Source organism: Cervus elaphus, chromosome 10 (assembly GCF_910594005.1).
Source record: "Cervus elaphus chromosome 10, mCerEla1.1, whole genome shotgun sequence".
NCBI classification, from domain to species: Eukaryota; Metazoa; Chordata; class Mammalia; order Artiodactyla; family Cervidae; genus Cervus; species Cervus elaphus.
Window position 1 is genome coordinate 24,720,250 of NC_057824.1, and position 20,766 is coordinate 24,741,015.

General features: G+C 48.3%; 1 protein-coding gene across 1 annotated transcript in view; it reads right to left on the reverse strand.

The window, feature by feature from the left end:
* Positions 1 to 20,766, reverse strand: part of LOC122701385 — a 161,433-nt gene that overhangs the window by 98,561 nt on the left and 42,106 nt on the right. The window contains exons 20-27 of the mRNA XM_043914303.1: positions 19,715 to 19,806; positions 17,634 to 17,797; positions 14,852 to 15,011; positions 14,528 to 14,607; positions 9,340 to 9,526; positions 8,310 to 8,465; positions 7,559 to 7,692; positions 6,207 to 6,365 (exon numbers count right to left, since the gene is read on the reverse strand). Of these exons, the coding sequence (XP_043770238.1) occupies positions 6,207 to 6,365; positions 7,559 to 7,692; positions 8,310 to 8,465; positions 9,340 to 9,526; positions 14,528 to 14,607; positions 14,852 to 15,011; positions 17,634 to 17,797; positions 19,715 to 19,806 (1,132 nt within the window). The remainder of the gene's footprint in view (positions 1 to 6,206; positions 6,366 to 7,558; positions 7,693 to 8,309; positions 8,466 to 9,339; positions 9,527 to 14,527; positions 14,608 to 14,851; positions 15,012 to 17,633; positions 17,798 to 19,714; positions 19,807 to 20,766) is intronic.

A 20,766-nucleotide genomic window follows, 5' to 3' on the forward strand; every position in this document is an offset into this window, starting at 1 on the left:
AAAACCACAGCTTTGACTAGATGGACCTTTGTTGGCAAAGTAATGTCTCTGCTTTTTAATATGCTGTCTAGGTTGATCATAGCTTTCTTTCCAAGAAGCAAGCAACTTTTAATTTCATGGCTGCAGTCACCATCTGCAGTGATTTTGAAGTCCCCCCAAAATAAAGTCTGTCACTGTTTCCATTATTTCCCCATCTATTTGCCATGAAGTGAGGGGACCGGATGCCATGATCTTAGTTTTCTGAATGCTGAGTTTTAAGCCAACTTTTTCACTCTCCTCTTTCACTTTCATCAAGAGGCTCTTTAGTTCTTCTTTGCCTTCTGCCATAATGGTGGTGTCATCTGCATATCTGAAGTTGTTGGTATTTCTCCCGGCAATCAATTCCAGCTTGTGCTTCATCCAGCCCAGCATTTCACATGATGTACTCAGCATAAAAGTTAAATAAGCAGGGTGACAATATGCAGCCTTGACGTACTCCTTTCCCTATCTGAAACCAGTTTGTTGTTCCATGTCCAGTCCTAACTGTTGCTTCTTGACCAGCATACAGATTTCTCAGGAGGCAGGTCAGGTGGTCTGGTATTCTCTCTTTAAGAATTTTCCACAGTTTGTTGTGATCCACACAGTCAAAGGCTTTGGCATAATCAATAAAGCAGAAATAGATGGTTTTCTGGAACTCTTTTTGCTTTTTCTATGATCCAATGGAGTTGGCAATTTGATCTCTGGTGTCCTCTGCCTTTTCTAAATCCAACTTGAACATCTGGAAATTCACGGTTCACGTACTGTTGAAGCCTGGCTTGGAGAATTTTGAGCATTACTTTACTAGTGTGTGAGATGAGTGCAATTGTGCAGTGGTTTGAACATTCTTTGACATTGCCTTTCTTTGGGATTGGAATGAAAGTTGACCCTTTCCAGTCCTGTGGCCACTACTGAGTTTTCCAAATTTGCTGGCATAATTGAGTGCAGCACTTTCACAGCATCATCTTTTAGGATTTGAAATAGCTCAACTGGAACTCCATCACCTCCACTAGCTTTGTTGATCGTGATGCTTCCTAAAGACCACTTGGCTTCACATTCCAAGATGTCTGGCTCTAGGTGAGTGATCACACAATCGTGATTATCTGGGTTGTGAAGATCTTTTTTGTACAGTTCTTCTGTGTATTCTTGCCACCTCTTTTTAATATCTTCTGCTTCTGTTAGGTCCATACCATTTCTGTCTTTTATTGTGCCCATCTTTGCATGAAATGTTCCTTTGGTATCTCTAATTTTCTTGAAGAAATCTCGTCTTTCCCATTCTTTTGGTTTCCTCTATTTCTTTGCATTGATCACTGAGGAAGGTGAGTTCATTAGAGTCTTCTATTAATATATACAAGATTGGGCTTCCCAGGAGGTGCTAGTGATAAAGAATCCGCCTGCCAATGCAGAAGACACAAGAGACATGGGCTCGATCCCTGGATAGGGAAGATCCCCTGGAGAAGGAAGTGGCAACCCACTCTAGTATTCTTGCCTGGAAAATTCCATGGGCAGAGGAGCCTGGTGGGCTACAGTCCACAGGGTTGCAGAGTCAGGCATTACTGAGCAACTGACTACAACACATATACAAGATCATGTCATCTGTAAATAGAAATAATTTTACTTATTTTCCAATCTAAATGCCTTTTCTTTACTCCTTTTTTCTTTTCTATTTCTTCTTTGCCTAAATGTCCTAGCTAGAACCTCCAGTATAATGTTAAATAGAAGTGGTGAAAAGCAGACGTCTTATCCTTTCCCTGATCTTAGGGGGAAAGCATTTAGCCTCTCACCATAAAGTATGACGTTAGCTGTGGGTTTGTCACAAGTGGCCTTTATCAGGTTGAGGAAGTGCCTTTCCACTGCTAGACTGCTGGGGTGTTGTGCCAGATACTTTTCTGCATCTTTTGAAATGACCATGTGGCTTTTGTCCTTCATTCTATAAATATGATATATTACATTGATGGATATTCAAATGTCAAACCAATCTTGCATTCCTGGGATAAATCTTACTTGGTCATATTGTGTAATTCTTTTTATAGATTGCTCAGTGGAGTTTGGGTAGTGTTTTCTTGAGGATTTTGCATCTGTATTTATAAGAGATAATGGTCTCTAGTTTTTCTTATGATGTTTTTGTCTCATTTGGGCATCAGAATAATACTGGTTGCATAGAATGAACTGGGAAGTGTTTTCTCTTGACTGATCATTTAGTCAATTATTTTATAGTAAATTATACATAATAATTTATTATTTATTATAAATTAAGTTATAAATTAAATTATAAATTTAAATTATAAATTATTTATTATATTATGTGGCACAATCCGGTCATCAAGAGGTGAAAAGCCTGAGGCAGACTGGACTTTGAAACCCAGTTCTGCCATAACGTAGCTGAGAGACCTCAAACAAGTCTGTTTACACCATTTCTCTTCTATAAAGTGAGAACAGATGATACTTGCCACACAAGGATTAAATGAGATAATACAAACAAAGCACCGGACACATGGTCTGGTGATACTTTATGACTCATCACTGACCACTCTGCCTTTCCCTCTTCTACTCACTGTCAGCTTCCTAAAGATTATCTTACTGATTCTCGTCTCCCCAGAACATAACATGGCATCTGCCACACTTTTGAAGGCTTGCAGAAATGTTGCCACAAATCTCTTAATCACTTCACTAAAACCCTGGGGGCCAGATGTTTTCCAGAAATAAGAAACTTTCCAATTTAGAACATTAATATGATGTATAAACTGCAATTATATATTGAACTCCTACCAACCAAAAGCCAACTATACTAATTTTTTCCAAATGTCAAACAATATGAAAAATCAGTTCACAGAAAGGGTAATGCAATGGTAGAATAAATACACAAAACAGCGTCTCTCAGCCTTAAGTCATCAGGAAATGCAAATTCAAACAACGTGATACCATTTCCACCCATGTCAGCAATATTTTTCAAGTGCAAAAGTACTGGGGAGAATATGGAAATTGCTCCTGTTGGACACGGCTGGGAGGCAGGTGGTGGGTCTAGACATTCTGGAGGGCAAATTGACATAAAGTCAGCAAATGAAAAATGCCCAAATTTCCAGAAATTCTACCTTGTGACATTGCCCCAGAGACCCCCCCTGACACAGGTGCCCAGGGAGGCAAGCCCAAAGATGTTCAGGAATGCACTCTTAGAAACCACCAAGAGGGAAACAGCCTAATCAACTGCAGGACAGAGCATATGCAACAGGAGGCAGGCATTTTAAAAAGATAGAGTAGGCTTCTATAAGACAACAAGGGGCGTTCTCGAAGATCCATTGCTAAAGGAAGCACAGCATGACGTCCCAAACAAAACTAAGTGCGTGTGACAGGTCCACGGAGCAAATATATAGGAAAAGGTCTGCTTTCCAGTGATGCAGACCATAATTACAGCTTTCTCCAGGCAGCTGAGGAGGGGAGCAGGAATAGGGATGATAACTCTGAAAGGGAATTTGAGCCTTATTTTAAATGTTATATTTTTTCACAAGAATTTATTCATGGAGTATTGGTATCATTTAAAATCAGCTTAATACTTAGGAATGAAGTTAAGCGAGGGGCACTGAAAACTACAAAACTGCTGAAAGAAATTAGAAAAGACAAATAAATGGAAAGGCAACCTCTGTTTGTAGACTGGAAGACTGAATATTGCTAAGATTCAATACTACCCAAACAATCTATAGACTTAATGCAATCCTTATCAAAATCTCAATGGTATTTTTTTTGGTAGAAATAGAAAAGTCCATCTTAAAATCCATATTGAATCTCAAGGGAACTCCAAATAACCAAAACAATTTTGAAAAAGAAGAACACAATGGGAGGTCTCACGAAGCTACAGCAATCAAAACAGCATTTTGTGACCTAAAAGACAGACAAACAGCCCAATGGACTACAATAGATTGCCCAGAAATAAACTCACACATTTATGGTTGGGGGAAAGGACAAGCTTTTCAACAAATGGTGCTGGAAAAACTGGGTATTCAATGCAAAAGAAAGAAGTTGGACCCTTATCTTATGCCATATACAGAGTTTAACTCAAAATGGATCAAAGACCTAACTATAAAACTCTTAGAAGAAAACATGTGATTGAAAAGCTTCATGAGACTGGATTTGGCAATTGATTTATTGAACATGACACCTAAAACACAGGCAACAAATGTAAAAATAAACATGTTTAACTACATAAAAATTAAACCCTTTTGTGCAACAAAGATCACTATTCATAGAGTAAAAAGGCAACCCATGGAATGAGAGAAAATATTTGTAAATCATACATCTGATGAGGGTTTAATATCTAGGATACATTAAGAACTACAGCAAGAACAACAAAAAAATCAAAAAAACAACCTGATTCAAAAGGACTAAAGGATTTGAAAAGACATTTCTCTAAAGATGATAATTAAACAGCTAATAAGCACATGAAAAGATGCTCAACATCATCAATCACTAGGGAAATGCAAATCTAAACTATGAGATCCTCATACCCATTAAGATGACTACTGTTTAAAAAAAATCAAAACCCAGAAAGAAGTGTTGGTGAGGATGTGGAGGAACTGGAACCCTTGTACACAGATGGTAGGGTGTCAGGGAATGTTTGATGGGAGGATTCCTACGTGCTGTCTCTCATGAGTCCTCTGTCCCTCTTCAAGCAGAACACCACGCTGCTCCCAGGGACTGAGGTCATTGTGTGAGGCAGGCTTGGGTCTCCTTTCGTAAACATTCTCTTTAGGACAAAACTGCTTAGTCTTGTACCCCTTTCTTGAGATATGGATTGTCTCCTGACCTTGTGACTAACATTACCCCTTGTTCCCTTGGTAACGGTTGCTGTATGTTTGGTTTTCTGATCTCTATCATTCCTGAAAGAAGTTTCTTGTACCACAGCCTATATATACTCATAGGAAAATCATTAAAGCACCTTTGCTCCATCAGAGCTTAGGTCCCCGGGTCTTTTTTTATCTCTCTCTCTCTCTTTCTCTCTTTTACTTTCTTATCGTCGACTCCGTACCACAGGGTTCCGGTCCATTAAAGGACCCCAACAGTAGGGTGGTAAAATGGTGCAACTACTAGGCAAATCAGCATGATGGCTTCTTAAATTATTAAAAAAATTAAAAATATAAAAATTATTGCATCACCCAGCAATTCTACTTCAGGGTATATACCCCCAAAGACTGGAAAGCAGGGACTCAAACAGGTATTGGAAGCCAAGTGTCCACTGATGAATGAACGGATCAGCAAAATGGGGTCCATCCATACAATGGAATTTCATTCAGACTTGTAAACCTTGAAGACATTATGCTTAGTGAAATAGGCCAGTCTCGAAAAGGCAGATACTATAGGATCCCACTTACATGAGGTACCTAGAGTCATGAAATTCAGAGATAGGAAATAGAATGGTGGTTGCCAGGGGCTGGGGGAGGGAGGAATGGAGAGTTACTGTTTAATGGGTCCAGAGTTTCAGTTCTACAAGATGAAAAGGATGGACTATGGTAACGGCCATGCAGCAACATGAATGTGCTTAACGCTGCTGAACTGTACACGAAAAATGGTGAAAATGGTCAATTTCATGTTGTGTGTGTGTTAGTCACTCAGTCGTTTACAACTCTTTGTAACCCCATGGACTGTAGCCCACCAGGCTCCTCTGTCCATGGAATTCTCCAGGCAAGAATACTGGAGTGGGTTGCCGTTTTCTTCTCCAGGGCATCTTCCTGACCCAGGAATCAAACCAGGGTCTCCTGCACTGCAGGCAGATTCTTTACCATCTGGGCCACCAGAGAAGCCTTGATGTGATGTATATTTGACCACAATTAAACATTTAAAACAAACAATTGAAAAGGAAACTCAGAAAGATAACACGTGCTTTGTAAGAGCATGTTCAGAGGCTAGGCTTCCAAGTTACTCCTGATTTACCAAAAAGAGTGTACCTTCCAGGAAACCCTGCAAGTGAACCGTTTCCAAAATGCATTTCTACAGCTGGAAATCTGCATTTCCCAAGCCCCCTTGCAAACTGCCCCATGGCACACCAGCAAATGTTTAACTTCCCCAGAGACATGGGGGCCGGAGATGCCAAAGGGAAGGTCTCTGGGCCTGAGTTTTAGCTCCTGCGTCCTTGTAACTGAGAACCTGCTGCCACGTGCATGCTGAGCTCCAGGGACCGGCCCTGCGGGGGCGGGACTCACCTCCAGGAAGTGATTGCTCAGGGCTGGGCCCGAGTCATTCTGGAAGGTCTGGAGGATGCGGAGGCGCCTCCTGTTGCGGATGTCATCCCAGTGCTTCCCATAGCTCGCCTCCAGCTCCCAGTGCAGGTGGCCCGAGACCTCCTCATGCCGCAGCTGGACCTGGGGACACACCCCACCGGGGAGACCGCCGAGGAAACCTTCTGAACCAGTCCTCAGTCTCCTCGCTGCCACCCATCCTGAGATGCAAGGCTTACTTATTTGGGGAGAGAATTCTGTAATAGGTGTGGATTTTTTTTTTTTTGCACTGATTTTGATTTTGTAAAATTTTGCATTCGAATGTGATTCACTTTCATGACTATATTTCTGGCACCCTCTATCCCGAGGTGAGAAACTAGAAGGCCCCAACCCGGGCCTTATCCATGCCCTGATAAGGAGTAGAAAGAGCCAGCCCGCCATGGGAAGATGACTCCTGATTTTCATGAGACCAAGACCTCCCCCTGCCCCACTCTCCCATAGCAGCCTCTGGTTCCCTGGACTGAATCTACAAGGATCAGGGTTCCCCACTTGGGGGCTCCTGGCATCCTTCTGCTTCCTCTTGCCTCTGAACCACAGGTTGAGGCAACACAGCCTCATCCATTCATTCAATTATTAAACATATTTTCCCCCAGGTACCAGATAAGTGCCTCACTGGGCACTAGATAGCCGGGAAGGAAGGAGCCAGAAGCCCCACCTTTGTGGAAGCAGTAGTTCAGAGGAAGACACAAACTGGAAACAAAGTAAATTAACCAAGAAACAGTCTTCTCCCTTTTGCTCACCCCTCATCACTCTGGTGAATTGCCAGTTTCTTAAGCCCTCCACTTGCCCTTCAGCCCCAGGATCTTTGCACTTACTGTTCCCTCTGGCTGTAGCACACTTCCATGGGAACAGAACTACCTCATTTTTTTACTTTTCACCTTAAAATACATTTCCACCAAAGAAGTCTTCCCTGCTGCCCCGTCCAAATTAGACTCCCCTGTGTTTGATCAGTCTCTGCCCTGTTTATCATCCATGGCAGTTACAATTCACTTGACTTGGTCCATGTCTCTTGCTCTCTGCCCCCCACCCAGCAATGGGATGACGGAGACCAGGGGCCACCCTGAGCACGGCTCTGCCCCAGGGTTGGGCATAGAGCGGGTGTTCAATCAACACCAGCTGAACAGAGGGGAGACGAGACTCAAGGTCCAATCCGTGATCCATCTCCATACATGACCTTGAGCAACTGACCTCTCTGAGGATGGGTTCAGCATGCTCACCCACCATTTCCCTGACCCTGGGGGCTCTCTCCAGCCCCCGCACCCGGCCCAGGCACCCACCTTGTGACTGAACGCTGGGATCTGCGTGCAGTGGAGCTTGTGGTTCAGCTCCAGCTTGTAGGCGGCCTCCGAGCTGCCCTCTGCCCATAGCTTCTGGCTGGTGCTGCACTCCTGGGCCAGCTGCTTTGCCTGACCTGTGCAGGCGACCCAGAGACCCCTGCCCTTCCTCTGCCAGGCAGCCCTCCATCCTCATTCTGAGCAGAGGAGCGTCTGGCACAGCCCCGCTTCAGCCAGCCCTCTGGATCTGCCTCAACTAACATCGCTTATTGGACTCTGCCAACTGCGAGGTTTTAAGAGACAGATTTATGCCCAACCCCAACACACACAGGGCTTCCCAGGTGGCTCAGACAGTAAAGAATCTGCCTGCAATGTGGGAGACCTGGGCTCAGTCCCTGGGTCGGGAAGATCCCCTGGAGAAGGGCATGGCAACCCACTCCAACATTCTTGCCTGGAGAATCCCCATGGAAAGAGGAGCCTGGCAGGCTATGGTTTATGGGGTCACAAAGAGTCGGACATGACTGAGCAACTAAGCACAGTGCACCCACACACATAGACAGAGTTTTTCTTGTTTTAACGGGCAGGGACTCAGCTCCATTCAAAGCCAATAGAATGACTCTTTAGCTAAGGAGCCACGCGGCGAGGCCAAAACACCCAAGGTGACATTGGCACTTTAGCCTTCAGAGCCACCGCCCCAGGAAAGGGCGCAAGTCCAGCCACTCCCTAGCTTGCCCCCGTCAGCACACAGGCATACCCCGGAGGCCGTACTTGATCCTCAGGTAGCTGGTCCAGAGGTGGCCCCGCCGCTGCAGCTGGCCCAGGGCACGCAGCCCCACGAGCTCCGGAACGAAGAGCTCAACATCCAGGGACACCACCTGCAGCCCGTCCTTCACCTCCTTCTCCAGCAGTGCTGTGGGGAGCACGGGCGGGGAGACGGCAGGTCCAGTGTGGTCATGGCCTGTGCCCCAGGGACTGACCCCCCACCCCAGGGTGCCAGGGGAGGAAAGGATGGGGGAGAAGCCCAGGGGGTCCCGGTAGAACCAAAGCCTAAGTCTCTACCAAGGACCATGGACATCAGGGTCGTTGACAGCATTTTCACTGTCCAGCTGGCAACCCCAAAAGTCACTTTTGTGGGTCCAGACCAAAAGGTTTTAAGACAAAACAGAATCAAACAGAAGAGAAATGACAGTGTGTTGATGGTCGTCAGGTAAATTTCACCTTCTGAAACTTGTTTCTGCTACACATTCAGCTCAATCACAGGTATAGCCATGCTGGTTAAGACTATCACAAATGCACAGGCCAGCTGGTCATCAGGGCCAGCCACTCACATCACTACCTCGGAATTTCCCAGAACACCCCACGAGGAGCACCACCGGGAGGGCTCCACGCCAGCTCCAGCACCAGGGCGGACGCCTGGTCAGGTGGGTGGGTATCCAGGCCAAGTTGCATATTCAAAATCCAAACAGCACCCCGTGCAATTTGGGTCAAAAATGCAAAATGTGTTTTTTACACATCCCGTAACACGTAATGTGGGTCGGAACCCAGACAGTCCAAAAGGTGCTGGTTTATGGCTCATGGGGCCGGTTGTGCGTATTGGAAGGGCATCTGGGGGACTGAGGCAGAGGCTATGAGCAGATATAAGGTCTGGGTTTTCCATAAGTGGAATGTGGATATTGGGAGTTGGGGTGATGGGGACTACAAGTGGGCTACTCAGCCCTCCCCTCCTCTCCTGAAGCCTGGTCGCTAAGGAAAGGTGGCAGGAAGGCCCACCTCCCTCCTCCTACCTGACACGTGGGCCTCATCACCCAGCAGGTTGCTCAGTGACACGGAGAAGGCAAGCCGGCTGCCCGCCTGCCGGCTGAGGTTTCCGGCGAGGACCACAGGGCTGCCCGATGTCACCAGTCTCGCCTCCAGCTGGGCCTCAAACCGCTGGGCCTCGCCGCCCACTGCTGGCCACAGGTTGCTCCGGCCCTGGAAAGGTCCCAGCATCACTTGGGGGGACGGGCTCGGCTAACAGGCCCCACCCTGACCACAAGAACCAGGACTGGACAGAGGGCAGGAGATGGATCCAGATTAATGGGCTTCTAGGCTGATCCTTCTCAAACTTCTTAAAAAACTGCTCACAATAGGTAAGTGAAAATGAAAGTGTCAGTTACGCAGGCATGTCCTACTCTTTGCGACCCCATAGACTATAGCCCGCCGGGCTCCTCTGTCCATGGAATTCTCCAGGCAAGAATACTGGAGTGGGTTGTCATTCCCTTCTCCAGGGGATCTTCCTGACCCAGAAATCAAACCCAGGTCTCCCGCATTACAGGCAGATTCTTTACCTTCTGGGCCACCAGGGAATGGGTAATCCCTATTCAAATTCAGACAAAGTATGAATGACTCTTCCTCACTGCCCCTCTTTCAATCTGTCAGGGACTCTTGGCCAGCTCTCCCTGCAGAATATTCTGGAATCTAACCACTTTGGCCACCTCCACCACTGTCCCAGCTTGCGCCTGATCATCATGCCTGTGTGGTTGTGACAACCTTCTCCCCCCTCTCCTGGCTCCTGCCCTAGTGACCAGGGCGAGCACTTCCATGCATAGGAGATGATGGTACCCCTATCTTCTTCAGGGTAAGAGCCAAAGTCCTTGCAAAGGTCAACAAGGTCCGGTGGTTAAGAATCCACCTCCCAACGCAGGGGACGTGGGTTCGATCCTGGTCGAGGAACTAAGATCCCACATGTTGCAGGGACACTAAGTACATGAGCCACAACTCAAGAGCCCACACTCTGCAACTAAGACCCGATGCAGCCGCATAAACAAACACATAAATAAATATTCTAAAAACAACAACAATGAGCCAGACTTTCTCTGGAAGTCAGCCACGCAGCCCTGGCCAGAAAGCAAACAGCACAAGGGAGGAACCCCAGCAGGTAAGACAAATAGATGACCCCAAACATACTCTACGTCTCCACGATTGAGCTTTGTCCAGAGAACCCATGGCAGCTGCAGCTGTCATCTTCGATGGCTGTGCCAACTGTAGACCCATCCTACAGACCTCTCTGCTGGCTGCCAGCTGATCTGATTACCCAAAAGATGAAACAACGGCCTCACTGTTCCCAGACTGTCCACTGCTTTAGGTTGTTGTTCAGTCACCCAGTCGTGTCCAGGTCTTTGTGGCCCCATGGACTGCAGCATGCCAGGCTTCCCTGTCCATCACCAACTCCCAGAGCTTGCTAAAACTCATGTCCATCGAGTTGGTGATGCCATCCAACCATCTCATCCTCTGTTGCCCCCTTCTCCGCCTGCCCTCAATCTTTCCCAGCATCAGGGTCTTTCTCTCTTGTAAATCCTGTTTTGCCTTTGTTCCTTGACAACAGTCATAAATCTGTCTTCTGCTTACTCTTTGGCAAAGCCTTACATGATCTGTCATCTCACTTTTCTGTCCCATCTCCTGTGCTGGTCCAACCACACGGGGCCTCAGGCAGTGCTTCTGACATCCTGCACGCATTCCTGCCCCAGGACCTTTGCACATGCTGGGCCCTTTACCTGCAATATCCTTCCCCCAGTGACCCACATGGCTCTCTTCTGCACATTCTTTACATCTTTGCTAAAGGTTATCTCCTCAGTCAGGCTTACCCTGTCAGCCTGTTTAAAACTGAAGCCAAGGGGCTCCCCTGGCAGTCCAGCAGCTAAGACCCTGCACTCCCAATGCTGGGGGCCCAGGTTCTCTTCCTGGTCAGGGAACTAGATCCTACATGTCACAACTAAGAGTCAATGCAGCCAAATGAATAAATAAAAAACTGGTGCCAACTTGCAGGCCCTTCTTCTCACATAATCCAGACCCCTGTATCTAGCTCATCGATTCCCTTTTCTTAACAGCGCTTACATCCACTTATCACCATGGTTTGCTTATGTATTTTATGATCTCTCCCATGAGAATGTAAGTTCCAAAAGGAGAGAATTCTGTATGTGTATCTCTTCCATGGAGCTGTCTTCCTGGCAAATCGTAGGTACTTAATAAACAGCTACTGAATAAATGAATAAAGACAATGGAAAATATAGGTTTCATTCCCCTCCCTAGTCACCCAGTCTCTCTCAAAGGCAACCACCATCCCTGCATCTGTGCATCTTCCAGAGACAGCGTGGGCCTACAGACATAAGTCTGTCTGTGTGTACACACACGTGTGTACATACATGTGTATACATGTGTACTTAATCACACATGCACGCTGCCTCTTGCTCTGCACAAAAATAGACACCAGCTCTCCACTCCGCTCTGCTTCTCTCACTTCATGGTGTGTCTGGCTGATGCTTCTCTCTGGTCTGTATCAGAAGCTGCTCGGCAGTCAGCTGTAGCTTTCGCAAAGTGCAGCCCGTGAATAGCGTGATTATAGAATTTCTCATCCAAACCGGGACACTTACCAGTTAGAGACCACTAATCAGGGACTTCCCTGGTGGTCCAGTGGCTAAGATTCCATGCTCCCAGTGCAGGGGGTCCTGGGTCGGGGAACTAGGTTCCCATATGCTGCAACTAAAGATCTTGCAAGCCGCAGGAAAGATCAGAGATCCTGTGTGCACCAGCTAAGGCTCAGCACAGCCAAATAGATAAATATATTTTTGAAAAAAGAGAGGGAGGACCAGTAATCACAGCTGAGCTGGATCAATAGTAACCCGGGACTTAGGAATGTCTATCATTGCACACGCAGGGGAGAGGGCATTGAAATCTAACACTCTCCACGCCATCCTTAAAGCCCATAAACTCTCAGAGTTGAGCCCAGCATTTCTGCTTTGTATTCCTGAGTTCATCTGCCTTAGCCTCCTCATTTCCTGTGGGCTTACCAAGAGGACTGAAAGAAAGACCCAGGGTCAAAGTCATATGTGTCCCCTGCCCATCCTAGAAAAGGCTTTGGAAAGTTCTGAAGCTCCAGCTGTTACCACTATCGTGATGAGTCTGAGGCAGCTAGAACTGGGAATTTCTCTAAAGGCCAATGCTTCCAGGCTGCAGACAGCCCTCTGGAGAGCAGCAGGCAGGCCTGCAGGGAGGGGCAGGCAATTAGCACTCGTGCGCTTAGCAAAGTGGGATTGATTCGCGGGCTCCTGGGAGCTCTGCAATAACGCGTAGTCTCAGCCAGCAGGCAGCTGGGCTTCTAAGAGGAAGATGCTCTCCCCTGACACTTGGTCTTCGCACCCGGACAGGAAGCAGATTTGGGAGCTGAGAGTGTGTTCATGCAGCAAAAATTCCAACCCTGGCTCTAATTTTCAACTCAGACCTCTCTGAGAATCCACTGGAGACGGATACAGGACAACCAGACTCATGGCCAAAGGGGCCCAGAGGTCCCGCTTGGCAGGAGCGAGTCTCCAGCTGCTCTTTTTATCCTTTTTGGAGTCACAGACCTGCTTGAACATCGGCTGGAAGGTCTAAACCCTCTCCCCAGAAGGAGGACAGACACAAACTTCTGCACAATTGCGGAGGCTTCAGAGGATCCACTGAGTCCCATCTAGGTCCTCCAGGTTGAAAACCTTAAAAAGTACCTATAGGACTTCCTTGGTGGCTCAGCGGTAAAGAATTCACCCACTAATGCAAGGGACACAGGTTTGATTTCTGGTCTGGGAAGAACCCACATGTGGTGAAGCGACGCAGTAGCGCGTCACAACTACCGAGCCTGTGCTCTAGGGCCCAGGAGTCACAAGAGAAGCCCCCACACTGCAAATAGACAGTAGTCCCTGCTCCCCGCAACTAGAGAAAAGATCACACAGTTACAAAGGGCCAGCACAGTCAAAAATAAATAAACAGATGTTTTTAAAAAACTGAAAGTTTTTTCAAATCTATAATATCATGAGCTGAACTGTGCTTCCCTCCAAAGCTAACCGCCAGGACATGTGAGGGTGACCATATTTGTAAACAGGATCTTTGCAGACAAAGGCAGGATGAGGTCATTTGTGCGAACCTTAATCCAGCCTGACTGGGAAACTTACAAAAAGAGAGATGTGGCCACAGATACCTACAGAGGGCAGACAATGCGGAGACAAGGGGGAAGACAGCCACTTACAAGCCAAGGAATCCCCAAGGCTACTAGAAACCAGGAGAGAAGCATGGGTTAGAGCCTTAGCAGGAACCAACTCTGCCAGCACCTTGATTTTGAACTTCCAGCCTCCAGAACTGTGAGAGAATTTCCATTGTTCATGGCCCCGAAAATTCAGGGTACTTTGATAGAGCAGCCCTGGAAAACTCACACAGATTTCTCCGTGTGTGACTTGACATTTCTTCTGGAAATCGGGGGAGTAGCACTCTTTGACTTACTATTTTATATCTTTGTCTACTCTGGATGTTTTAAAGCATGCTCCTGTGTTACTGTTATTATCAATTTTTGACATCGATGGTGGTAAGATCTGAACCCATTTTTTTTCTTTTTCATATTAGATGGTACTAGTAGGTGGATGGAGAACAGCTAAAGCACCAAAGGAAGGACTTCCTTGGTGGTCCAGTGGTTAAGAATCTGCCTACCAACACAGGGGATTGGGGCTCGATCCCTGGTCAGGAAACTAGATTCCACATTCCTCGGGGCAACTGAACCCACACACCGCAAATGAAAGGTCCTGCATGCCACAGTGAAGATCCCATGTGACGCAACTAAGGCCCAATAAATAAATAAATATTTTTTTAAAAATCCACCTTCCAATGCAGGGGACATGGGTTCGATCCCTGGTCAGGGAACTAAGAGCCCACATGCCACGGGGCAACTAAGCCTACACCCCACAACTAGAGTCCCTGCATCGTAACAGAAGATCCCCCTGTATGATGCAGCAAAGATCTCTAGTGCCACAACTAAGACTCAAGGCAGCAAGCAAATTAAGTAAGTAAATAATTAAAAAAAAAAAAAACCACCACCAAAGGAGGTGGTGATGAGTAAGCAGGGATTGGGACCGGAAGTGTCCTGGGAGGTGGCAGGTGTCGACACCAGGGGTTTGAGGACGGGGTACAAACCTTGATGTAGTAGACGTCCCTTTCATCCAGGATCAATTCCAGGTGACCCATGCGGGCCCTCTGGACAGTCTCGATCTTTCCTGGGAGACAAAAATGAGACTTTAGAGACCGGGGTTCAACATTCTGGATCCACCTCCAGGGTCGGCTGGGGGATGTCCTCCTGGCTTCCTATTCTCTGAGCCCCGGGGTCCTCGTCCATTAAATGGGGCTCTATGTAGTGCCGACCTCAGAAGGTGGCTGAGGAGTCCACAGTGAGCTGGCTGTATCTGGCCCATGGATCCGGCCCGTGGCTGGGGGCAGGGTGATGGGGGACCACTGTCTTACCATCCAGCTCAATTCTCTTCTTGGGATGGAGAAGCTTGAGACGGAACTTCCCCTGAGGCCAGCTGTAGCTGACGTCCACCCCGACGTCCCTGGGCACTTTGGATCCGGGCGTGCCCATGAAGATGTGAGCTGAGGCTTCCTGAGGGAGCCAGCAGTCCTTCTGGAAACAGCAGAGTCCTCAAGACTGAGAACCCATCCAGGTCCCACCCCCCCACCTGAAGAAAACCTGAGTTCTGGGCTTCCCCCATCGCTCAGTGGTAAAGAATCTGCCTGCCAGTGCAGGAGACACAGGTTCCATCCCTGGTCCAGGAAGATCCCACAAGCTGCGGAGCAACAAAGCCTGTGAGCCACAACTACTGAGCCTGTGCTCTGGGGCCCGGGAACTGCAACTCCTGAGGCCACATGCTGCAACTCCTGGAGCCCAAACACTCTACAGCCCATCTACTCTAGATCCGAAACAAGAGAAGCCACTGCGGTGAGAAGCCCAAGCTCTGCAACTGGAGAATAGCTCCCACTCGCCGCAACTAGAGAAAAGCAATGAAGACCCCAAAATAAATAAATGTATGTTTCCAAAAGAAACACCAAAATCTGAGTTCTTATGGTCATTCTTGTCCTCGAAAGACAAGAACCCTAAAAGCAGGAGTCTGGGGCTGTACGTCCTGGAGGAGAGTCCTACAGGACAGCTCAGGACCACAAGGACGGGCTCTCAGTTTGGCAGACAACTAGAGGAGCAGCTGCAACACACATCTGCCTGGACCCCCCGGGGCCCCCCACCAGCTCAGCCTGCTCATCTCCCAGCTTCTGTGTGCTTTGCTTTTTTTTTTTAATAAATACAACTTTTTATTTTGTATTGGGGTGTAACTGATTAACAATGTTTTGAAAGTATCAGGTGGAGAATGAGGGGACTCAGCCATACATATACACGAATCCATTCTCCCCCAAACTCCCCTCCAGGCTGCCACAGAACATTGAGCAGAGTTCCCTGTGCTGTATGGTAAGTAGATCCTTGCTGGGTGTCCATTTTAAATATAGCTGTTTGTCCATGTCCATCCCTAACTGCATCCCTATCCTTCCCGCTGGCAGCCATAAGCTTGTTCTCAGCCTGTGAGTCTGTTTCTGTTTTGTAAGTAAGTTCATTTGTGTAACTTCTTTTTGGATTCCATATAAGGGATGTCATATGATGTTTCTCCTTCTCTGACTTACTTCACTGTGTGATAATCTCTAGGTCTACCCAGCTTGCTGCAAAGGGCATTACTTCATTCTTTTTAAATGGCTGAGTAATAGTCCATTATATATATGTACCACACATCTTTATCCATTCCTCTGTTGATGGACATTTAGGTTGCTTCCAAGTCTTGGCTATCATAAACAGTGATGCAATGAACATCGGGGTCTGTGTACTTTGCTCCTAATGCCAGGCACCTGTGACCTCCAGAACATTCCCTCCAGCGAAGGAGGGGAAAACATCTCAATCCTTAGCCCCCAGGGGTCCAAACTCTGCAACCAAAGTCCTGCTCCGGGGCTGAGCAGGGCTCAGGCTGACGCTGCCACCTCACCTGCCACCCACCCCCGCTCTGCTTCTTTCCTGTCCCCACCCTCTTTTCTCCACCCTCTTACTGGGTCCTCCTGGAGTCTTTTCTTCATCCATCACTTTTACCCAAATCCTCATCTCTGGTCTGCTTCTGGGAAAAATGCAGCTTAAGGTATGAGCTCTCCTTAATATCCTGCACCATCGTACGTTCACTCAGAACCAACTAGCGTTCACTGCTGTGTGCGAGGCACCGTTGCAGGCACAGGGAGTGCAGCCAAGTGATATACACAAAGTCCTGCCCTCCTGGCACCAACACTCGCAGGACCTCCAGACACAGAAGTGAGACGGCAGCTGGTGGCCGTGAGTGCTCTGCTGACAAACTCGGAGTCAAGGGTCATTGTTCTGGACTGGGTAGTCAGGGAGGGAAGTTGTTGCTGAGGAAGGGGTGCGTCTGATGAGACCAGAAGGCAGGTGGATGTCTAGGAAAGAGTGTTCCAGGCAGAGGAAATCGCCAGTGCAAAGGCCCTGGGGCAGCAATGTGCTTGGCATTTAATTAAAAGGAGGTCAGTGTGTCTGGAGAGTGGTGATCCTGGTCAAAAAGTGGGGAGATGGGGAGGAGAGACTGGCATGGCTGGATCATTGAAAGCCTGTTGGTCAGGGTGCTCGGCTCCTACTCAGAGGGAAAGAAGTCCTGAGCAGAGGACGGACACAATCCTTTAGGGATTTTGGAAGGTCTGTCTGGTTGCTGGTGGAAAACACATGGAAAGGAGACAGGAGTGGGAACTGGGAGGTCAGACAGGAGGCTGTTGAGTGTCTGTCTGTGCCAGGTGCTGGGGACCCAGGCATGAGACAGGCACCGGATCTGTTCCCAGGAACTGAGTGACTAGGGGAAGACAGATCTTAATTAACCGGCTTCAGTAATGAACACAAATGGGACCAAAAGAGAAGAAACACCGTCCCCTTAGAGCACGTAACAAACAAATATGGCCACTTCAGGGTAATCAGGGCAGGCTTCACTGAGGAGGTGACCTCTTGAATGGAGCTCTGAAGGTTGATTCAGAGTTAACAAGCTAACAAGATGTGCAAGGGTCCTGAGGTAGGAGGGGAACTACAGCAGGACAAGCCCAGTCCAACAGGTCCAGGGAGGAGGCCCCCTGTCTTTACGAGTGATGCTCAAGGCTGACCCCTGAGTAGAAGACCTAGGGAGCCCCTGAATCTGATTGAGAAAGAAGAAGGTTCCCTAGGGCTTACCTGGGGGTGGAGGGTGTAGGCAGCCTCCAGCAGATACTGTTGGAGCCCCCGGTCCTGCTTCTTCAGGGTCACAGCTGCTAACACAGGCACCCAGAGCAGGTAGGGCTGGTCGGGCGCCGGCCAGCACATCTCAGTGCAGAGCTGCCAGCCCCAGGTGTGGGATGCTGTGAGGAGGGGAGCAGGCGGCACCCGTCAGGAGAGAGCTGAGGGCTCCGGGCAGGGCCACGGACGCTCCCATCAGCAAAGAAAGAGCATCTCCACATTCTTCAGGGAAACAGTATTATTTAGTCATTAATCATAGCAGGTGGTGCTGTGTAGACCAGGGTTTCTCAGCTTTGGCACTCTCAACACGTGGCCTGGATAATTCCTTGTTGTGGGGGACTGCCCTGGGCTCGACCCACTAGACGCCTTCAGCACCTCCCACACCAGTATGACAACCAGCGATGTCTCCAGACATTGCCACCTGTCCCCTGGCTTGGGGGGAGGGTCAAAATCACCCCTGGTTCAGGACCCCAGTGTAGACCATCAGAATATCCGGCAGCATGATTTGGGCACAGGCTCTGGAGCAAGAAAGCCTGGATCCGCATTCCCGTTCTGCCAATGCCCAGCGGTGTGACTTTGGGCAAGTTACCTAACATCTCAGTGCTTTGGTGTTTCTCATCTGTCCACTGGGACTGAAAATAGATCCAGGCCCATGGTGTAGCTGGGAGGATTTACAGCTCAGTGAGTGTTCGGGACACTGTTTAGCCTAAAGGAGTAACTTAAGTAGGCCCCTCCCCCACCCTACCCCCCAAATGATTGCAAGATCTGTGACTGTTTGATCTACCTCATGCTCTTCCTTCTCAATTTTGTTGCCTTTCACCTGATGTTATCATCAAAGAGTTGTCTTATTCTATTACAATATGCAGTTCAGGACTTCCCTGGTAGTCCAGTGGTTAAGAATCCACCTGCCAATGCAGTGGACACAGGTTTGATCCCTGGGTTGAAAAGATCCCACGTGCCATGGGGCAACTAAGCCCGAATGCCACAACTGCTGACCCCATGTGCTGCAACTACTGAGCCTGTTTTGGGGCCCTCACTCTGCAACAAGAGAAGCCACCAGAGTGAGAAGCCCATGCACCACAAGAAACAGCAGTCCCCACTCACCGCAGCTGAAGAAAGCCTGCGTGCAGCTGCAAAGACCCAGCGCAGCCAGAAATACATACATATATACATACGTAAAAAAGGAAATGCAAAAAAACCTACTAAAAAATGCCCTTCTTTACAAACTTCAAAAGTTACAGGATATCTCGGTATTTTACCAAACCAGGCGTTGGCAAACGTTTTCAGTAAATGGCCAGATGGTAAATACTTGAGGTTTTGCTGGTCACACATCCATGACCGCAGTTTGCTGTTACTCAGCTCTGCTGTTGTTGAAGAAAAGCCACAGACAACGGGAGTGGCTCTGCACCAATAAAACTTCATTTCTGGGCACTGAAATATGAATTTCACAAATTTCTCACATGTTCTGAAATAGTCTTCTTTTGATTATTTTTTCAGCATTTGGAAATGTAAAAGTCTATTCTTAGTTCAAAGGCTGTTATAATAAGCCATTCTCCTACTGTTGGATATTTGAGTTGCTGCCTTTTTTTTTTTTGCTCTGTAAATAATGATGAAACAAACATCTTGTGCATTCGGCACTTTTAAAGAGATTTTGGCTTATTTTCATAAGGTATAGGGAAGGCTTCCCACGTGGTGCTAGTAAGGAACCCACCTGCCAATGCAGGAGATACAAGAGACATGGGTTCAACCCCTGGGTTGGGAAGATCCCCTGGAAGAGGTAATGGCAACCCACTCCAGTATTCCTGCCTGGAAAATTCCATGCACAGAGGAGCCTGGCAGGATACAGTCCGTGGGGCCAAAAAGAGTTGGACAAGACTGAGTGACCGAACACACAGTGTCTAGACACAGCATCACTGAGTTAAGAGGCATAAGTACTTCAGGGCGGAAGAGTAGCTCTGGAGTTTGGAGCTGTTATCTTACCCCTCAGCCCCAAGATGCCCATCTTGGGACAATGACACGGAGGGCCTGCTGGCACCCACCTTCCTTGCTGGTACAGGACTGGGCCTCGGAAGGGCTGGGAACGTGACTGAGGCTCCTCACGCCATCCCCAGTGACGAGATACAGCTGAGAGCTGGGTGGGAAGGGAGGGAAGTGTGGTGAGTCATTGACATTCACCCATAAAACCACCAGGGCAAAGGCGCTGGGGCAGGTCCCACCAGGAACAGGACAGGCCTTTGGGGCACCTGGCACGCTGGTGGGGGAGTCAGTCCATGAACACAGAGGGTGACAAGCGCTATGAAAAACCTAAAATATGGGATGGCATGGGCATAGCATCCACTTGGGGACACAGCAAGGCGTTGGTTAGTTGGGGGGTTTGGAGGGGACATTCTGCAAAGGTAATATATGGTCAGAGAATCAAAGGATGAGAAGCAGCCGGCATCCCAGAGGGAATGGCAGGTGCAAAGGCCCTGGGGTGAGAATAAAGGGGGCTCTTTAGGAACCACCAACAAAAGGGTGGTGAGGGGGTCAGAATGGAATGGAGGGAGTGAGGGGTGAAGTAGTGGCAGGAGATGGGTGAGGGAGTGAGCAGGGCCTCCATCGGGCAGGGCAAGCATGTTAGCTGGGTTATCCTGGAAGCAAGCAAGGGATTTTAAATAGGGGAGGGGGAGCATGATAGGATTTAATTGACAAGTAAAAGGAGACCCCACTGGATGCTGCCCAGAGAGGGTCAGGTGGGCAACAGTGCCTCCAGCAAGGGAAGGGAGGAGGTGGAGGTGGGGGCAGTTGGGCTTCTCCTATTGCCTCTGAATCCACTGTTCTCTAAGTATCACCTCTCCAGGAGGCTGGGGACAAGCAGACCCCAGGAGGGACCCCCGGAAAGATCTGAGCACTGTGGGAGTCCCCCATCTCGGTCTCCTTCAGCCCCTATCACAGACACTCCCACCCTACCCTGACATACACACACACACACACACATGATACGCCCCGCTCACTGCCATGGGCACACTGTCTCACAAACACGCCCACAGACATGCAATCACATATGCAGACTCACAGGCACATCCACAGGCACACACACTCAGACACAGAC